Source organism: Phoenix dactylifera, chromosome 12, assembly GCF_051530095.1.
Source record: "Phoenix dactylifera cultivar Ajwa chromosome 12, Ajwa_hap1_PhDact_Kaust_v1.1, whole genome shotgun sequence".
In the NCBI taxonomy this organism is placed as follows: Eukaryota; Viridiplantae; Streptophyta; class Magnoliopsida; order Arecales; family Arecaceae; genus Phoenix; species Phoenix dactylifera.
In genome coordinates this window covers 30,247,269-30,253,268 of record NC_143201.1, presented here as the reverse complement: position 1 = coordinate 30,253,268, position 6,000 = coordinate 30,247,269, and the positions used below count along the sequence as shown (strand labels likewise).

Here is a 6,000-nt window from a genome sequence, read left to right as displayed (position 1 = left end):
CACAAATACACACACAAACGCGCGCGCGCGCGCATACACGGAGAGCCGCGAAGGTGAAACGGGGTCCCCGTGACAGCTAGCCTGAGGCTGAGGCACGACATCTGTCCCTGGCTTTCCCAACTCCCCCATCTGGCGTTGTGGGGAGCCACACCCAATTATAAACCCCCAGAATTGTACACACCTTTCAGGCGCTTCAACTGTTGTGCCTGTCACCAAATAGTTCCAAACCTTCCTAGTTTAACAGTATGCATATTTATGCATAACTGCACAAAGGAGGGACCACATACATGCAGAGATAGAGATGGAGATGGAGAGAGATAGAGATTAGAGGGGTTGTTTGAACTTCGAAGGGTGAAAAATTTGTATAGAAAAGTATAAAATACATACGCCAAAGCCATTAATGGAGGGGGAGAGCGAGAGTATGGAGAGGGGGTGGGGGTCCATTCTAAAGCCTAAAAAGGTGCCGTGGTGTTAAAAGGGTATTTTAGATAATTCGCAGGGGTTTGAAGGACAAAAGCATAACGCAGCGGATGAGGGGGTATTTTAGTCATTTCGGTGAGAAATCCTATGATTGGCGATTCATCTGGGGGGCGAGAGCTCAGCCTGGACTTCATTCACTGACGGAGTTCCGGTGATCGGTGATCCATCCTCGCAGGGTTGGTTGGTGTTTTTGCAGCTTATTGCGGGTAGTGCTCCTCCTCGGTGTTGATGTCACAAGCAGGGACCACCGCCACTATCCCCCGCCGGATGATGCGGATCGGACGGCGGTGATGGTGATGGCGGGGAGAGGGATCGGAAGAGGATGGGTGCACCGTACTGGGGGTGGAGGAGCATCAGGACGGTGGGTGCATGGACGTAGGAGGGGGAGAGGCGGATGGCGAAGCGCTGGAGGATGATGGCCATCGCGAGCTTGGCCTCGAGGAGGGCCAGGTTCTGGCCGATGCACCTGCGGGCCCCCAGCCCGAAGGGGATGAAGGCCGTCGGATGCCGGGCCGCGCCGGCCGGCCCCTCCGCGAACCGGACCGGGTTGAACCGGGCCGCGTCCTCCCCCCAGAGCCGCGTGTCGTGATGGACGGCCATGATCGGGATCAGCAGCTCGGTGCCCCGGGGGATCCGGTATCCCCCGAGCTCCACGTCCGTCTTCGCCCTCCTTATCGTCGCCACCGCCGGCGGGTACAACCGTAGCGTCTCGTTAAGGATCATCCCCAGCTGCAATAATATATACAGATTAGTTTAATCAATACATCATTTGATTTTTTGGACAGATATAAACGTCGCACTTGAAAAAGGGCAAAACAAAAAAAAATAACGATCATCATAACTTACCGTCTTGAACTTGGTGAGGTGGTCGCGGGTGGGGATGTCACGTGAGCCGCACACCTCGAGGACTTCCTCGCGCGCCCGTTCCTGCCACTCCGGGTGCATGGCGAGGAGCACCGTCGTCCACGTCAGCAGGTTGGAGGTGGTCTGCTTGCCCGCGAAGAAGAACGTCTTGCACTCCTCCACGATATCCTGAACCGTGATCGTCGACGTTGATGCCGTTGTCGGCCGGCGGTGGCAGGAGGTCGAAGAAGATGACGGCGCTGGCGGTGCTTTCTTGGTGCTGGCATTGATCATGAGCCCGAGAAGATCCTTGGCGCTCCCGTCCGCCTTCTCCTTTACCGAGATCTCCTTTCGCCGGCCGATCAGCGCCATCAGATTTTTCTTGATCTCTTTGTCTAATTTCCACGAGCTCGTGTTCACCTTCGTCGGCAGGAATCTATAGCAATTCAAGAACACCAAATAAATAAATAAATAACATGATTCCTACAGTCAGGCGTCCGTTGCTTTCCTGGAATATTAGAACAGTCGGATGGACGTTACCTACAGAGAGAAGTAGCTACGTACCTGTAGCCGGGAATGAAGACCTTGCGGAAGGCCTCGGCCGCAAAGATCATTTGCCGCGTCTGTAACTGGAATACGGCCTTGCCGTCTTCGTAGCTCCTCCCAAATGCGGTCCGGGTGATGGCATCCTCCGTCACGGTCTGGAACCACTCGGAGACATCGATCTCGACCTCGCCGGAGGGAGACATGGTGGACCACTTCTCCACCATGTCCAGAACTGTCCTCCCGACGAGCGGTATCAGCAGCTGATCGTTAAAATCAGGACACATACGTAAGCAGTTCGCACGGAGGCAAATCAAAAAAAAAAATTATAGTGGATGAAGATTAAAATGCAATCCCCTTCTTAAGGGATATTTGTTAATTAAAATGTAATTAATTAGTTTCATGATTTCCGTTCCAGTTTTAGCTAGTTACAGTTTTTCTTTTTTTCCAGGAAACATTTACCTCGAGATTGTCCATATGGAAGGTGGGGGAGAGGACCTTCCGGTGGTGAGCCCATTTCTCGCCTCTGAGGCTGACCAAGCCCTCGCCTTCGAGCTGCCGGACCAGAGGGTGGGACTCGTAGCGCTCGAAGCAGCTGGCCTGGGACACCAAGATCTCGCGGATGAGGTCCGGGTCGGCGACGGTGAGGCGGGCGGTGGGCCCGAACCATAGCAGGAATGTGGAACCTGTAAAAGAGGCACGGCCACCGCATCAGCACCACCTCCCTCTTGTGAAAGGGATTGAATCGAGAGCAGAATGTAGGCAATGTAGAAGTTATTGAGATGTCTAAACAGGAAAAAAAGGAAAGGAAAGGCACTTGTGGTGGAGAGCAGCAATAGACCTCAGCTACCTCCCAAGGTTACAGGAAGGGGACCAGGAAAATGAGAGAAAACAACCGCAAACAACTCCCAGGACTTGAGAACTACAGAAGCAACCGATCAACGGTAAAAAGAGCTTAAAAGAGGGGCAGAGAGTCGCTGATTGGATGGGGGGAAGCCCAAGGTGGTACAGCTGCAGTAAGATCATTTGGCCGTAAGCTACATACAGTACAGAGCAGATGAAAGAGACGGAGAGAGAGAGAGAGAGAGAGAGAGGGAGGGGGGTTCAAGATATCGAACGCTAAGGGAGAAGAAAAAATAAAAAAGAGGAAACGGGTCATACAAGTGATACAGTAGAAATTGAAAAGCCGTAAGCGAGGAGAAAATTAAGTACATAATAAATGAAGAGGAAGAATATGCACGCTAAAAAGGATACGGAAAAATGGCGCTCATAATAAAGAAGGAAAAAGAAAATTATCAGACATCCATGACCTAAAATCAACATTTTAGCCCGTACAACTTCTAGTAAACGATAATTCATATATTGATAGCATTAGAGAAACAGATAAACCGGAAACTGATGAATAACCACCACCGCAAGGAGAAGAAAGCTGGCAGCAATCAAAGGAGAACGCCAGAAAATAGAATCGATATAGATGGAAATAGAAATAAAAAAAGAAAAAAAAGAAGAGAAAAAGAAAGGAGTTGCCACCTACAAGCACAGAAATGACGAGCCTCAACGAAGCCCAACCTCACAAGCACCGTCCACCGCCTACACACTTTGAAAACCGTTCTAAAATTCAATACTAGCTAGCGACAGAAACACAAGCAAAGGAAAGTAGCTCCAGAAAAAACCAATTAGGAGAAAAGCCAAAACAAAACAAAACAAGGCAAAAAGACACCTCTAACCCCAAAACCAACACCGCCTGCTGCCCCCTCAAGCATCAAAGTACACTAGGAACAAAGGCCAAACAGCGCAAGTAAAAGAACAGAGAAATAGAGAGAGAGAGAGAGAGAGAGAGAGAGAGAGAGAGAGAGAGAGAGAGAGCACCATAGATTTTCTTCCAATGGTGATAGAAGGAGAGGACTCGAGGGAGGATGTTATGGGAGTTCTGAGGCATCATTGGCTTGGAGGAGGCCTCCAGCATCAAACCAACCATCTCTTTGACGCATCCAGTGAAAAAACGATAAGGGGGACCCCTTATGCCTTGCTTTGAGAAGTGCTCCTCCAACCTCTTAGGCCTCCACCAAAGGAAATCCAACACCCTGAGTGCCATGGCGACGCACACAACCATGCCACCGAGAGGCAAAAACCACTTCCAACACCACCCTACCATCTCCCCCATCCCTCCTTTAATTTCCTCTCTCTTCTTTGCTTGCTTGGAGCCTCAAGTACCACTACAGAACTCTCTTTTTCTCCTGGTTCGCTTCTCTTTGTAGCAATATAAATGGCGTGGGTATGAGTATATAGAGTTGGAGAAAGAGAGGAAAAGGTATGGATTTGGAGAGAGAGAGAGAGAGAGAGAGATAGGGAGGGAGTTGGGGTTGAGGAGGGATGGGGGTGTGGGGTTTTATAGGAGGGGAGGGGGAGTGTAGCGAGGCCGGCGCCGTTGGGGCCGCCGTTGAGGTTAGAAGGGTCAACGAAACGGGCAATTTTTTTGTTTAATGACCAAAGGTGGCCTTTGATATGTAGGTTTGAACGGCCTTTTATCGTTGGGTCCGCGGTGGGTTTTGGTTTTTGCTTCGTCAGGTCTACGATGGCAGGCAGAAAGAGAGAAGAGAGTTGGGCTTCAAAATTTTGGAATTTTATTTCGGTTTCTTCTTAGGGGAAAAGGAGGGGGCCTCCACAAAGGACAAGGCATTAAAGATTAATTAGTAGCGTAACGGAAGAAGAATAAGACTGCCAGTTGTTATGATTGTTTTCTGGATGCCAGGCACATTATGTGAGGCGTCGCTCTCTCGCTAATGGTCGCATTTTAGTTCTTTTCTTTCCTTTTTTTAATTTCCCCATTTTTAAGCTGCCGGATGGACGGCAGTATTTTATATTTTTTAGTTTATATGTTTTGTTGCCACTGTATAATTGATGCATATAAATATGCTCCCCTATTCTATTATCAATTATCTATTATATATATATATATATATAATAAAAGCTTACTTTGTAGAGAGTTTTTTTACTCTTTATGTGGATATCTGTATTAATAATATAATACCGCTCTTTATTATCGAACAAATGTATGGATGATGCAAGAGAAAGATAGATCCATAATAATTCATTTATTGATAGATGTCTATTGTAAGTAAGTATTTTTAGCATAGCTGATATTTAAAAAATATTATCTAGCTAAATTGAAAAGTAATTTAGATATTTGATGAAAACTTTTGTTCAACCATTATTAAAGTATATTGCTTTCATTAGCCATTAATGCTCTCTATTTATTATAACTTGCTACATTGTTATATTGAATGGTTGGAACAATTAGATAGATCGTAATAACCTACACATCATGTTGGGTTGGTATTAACAATGCTGGTATTGATAATATTGTGTGTTTCTACTTGGTAATCATTAAAATTTATTTATAAATATATAATAGAAATTTGGCTATTAAAAGCATTCTATTTATTATAATTTATTACATTACTATATTGTATTCCAAGAATAATTAGAAAAGGAAGAAAAAATCATGCATCTTATGAGTTATATGCTAGTACATATTTATTTGAAGCCTTAGTTTGTATAGGATTCTTCATTTGCTATATGGACATCGGTATAAGTGATATTGGTAGTAAAGTGCAGCTATTATTGAAAAAAAGAAAGAAAGGTTGAGGATGTAGGGCAAAAAGTCAAGGATATAGCTTAAGAATTGGAGAAAAAGCAAGAAAAGAGATTGATTTTCTTAAAAAAAAAAAGAAAGACATTTTGGGGAAATAGTGCACTTATAGAATTAGTAGAAAGTAGACTCCTTCGGACAAAAATCTAAATCAACATAATTAATAATTTTTCACTTATGTAGTCTAGTTGCATTTAACTTTACCAATAGTAGCCAATACATGCAATAATTTATGTGATTCATGATTGAATTTTGGCAGCCTTGAAATCTTCTTATCATGGGTCAAAAGTTCATAAGAAAAATAAATGTAATGAATTATTGGAGGGTGGAAACTGATTCGATCCTATCCTCGCTTAGATATTCCATCAGGCATCCACCATCCTAGTTCTAAAAAAAGCATTTTATAAATTGAAATGAGCATAGCTATCGGTGTATTGATTAGAAAGCATATTTTTGATTGGTCTTCTAACATGGCATTGGAT

The 6,000-nt window shown here is 45.1% G+C and overlaps 1 protein-coding gene across 2 annotated transcripts; it reads right to left on the bottom strand.

Annotated features, from left to right (window-relative positions):
• Positions 1-333: 333 nt before the first annotated feature.
• On the bottom strand, positions 334-4,365 carry LOC103705448 (cytochrome P450 734A6-like). Of its 2 annotated transcripts, none has more exons than XM_039130503.3 (5): positions 3,736-4,365; positions 2,329-2,552; positions 1,888-2,129; positions 1,327-1,759; positions 334-1,209 (listed from the first exon to the last, which is right to left on the bottom strand). In XM_039130503.3, the coding sequence occupies exons 1-5, from the start codon at positions 4,028-4,030 to the stop codon at positions 712-714; spliced, it is 1,692 nt and encodes a 563-aa protein (XP_038986431.3). In that variant the 5' UTR covers positions 4,031-4,365; the 3' UTR covers positions 334-711. The 2 variants fall into 2 exon arrangements, with proteins under 2 accessions (XP_038986431.3, XP_089782861.1); XM_089926735.1 differs by lacking the exon at positions 3,736-4,365 and adding an exon at positions 2,708-2,877.
• Positions 4,366-6,000: the final 1,635 nt, after the last annotated feature.

Excerpts from the sequence above, each read along its gene's own strand:
- LOC103705448 (XM_039130503.3), bottom strand. The coding sequence starts at position 4,030 with ATGGGGGAGATGGTAGGGTGGTGTTGGAAGTGGTTTTTGCCTCTCGGT. Across the intron at positions 2,553-3,735 it reads CCATTGGAAGAAAATCTATG|GTTCCACATTCCTGCTATGG; the intron begins GTGCTCTCTCTC and ends CCTCTTTTACAG. Across the intron at positions 2,130-2,328 it reads TCCATATGGACAATCTCGAG|CTGCTGATACCGCTCGTCGG; the intron begins GTAAATGTTTCC and ends TTTAACGATCAG.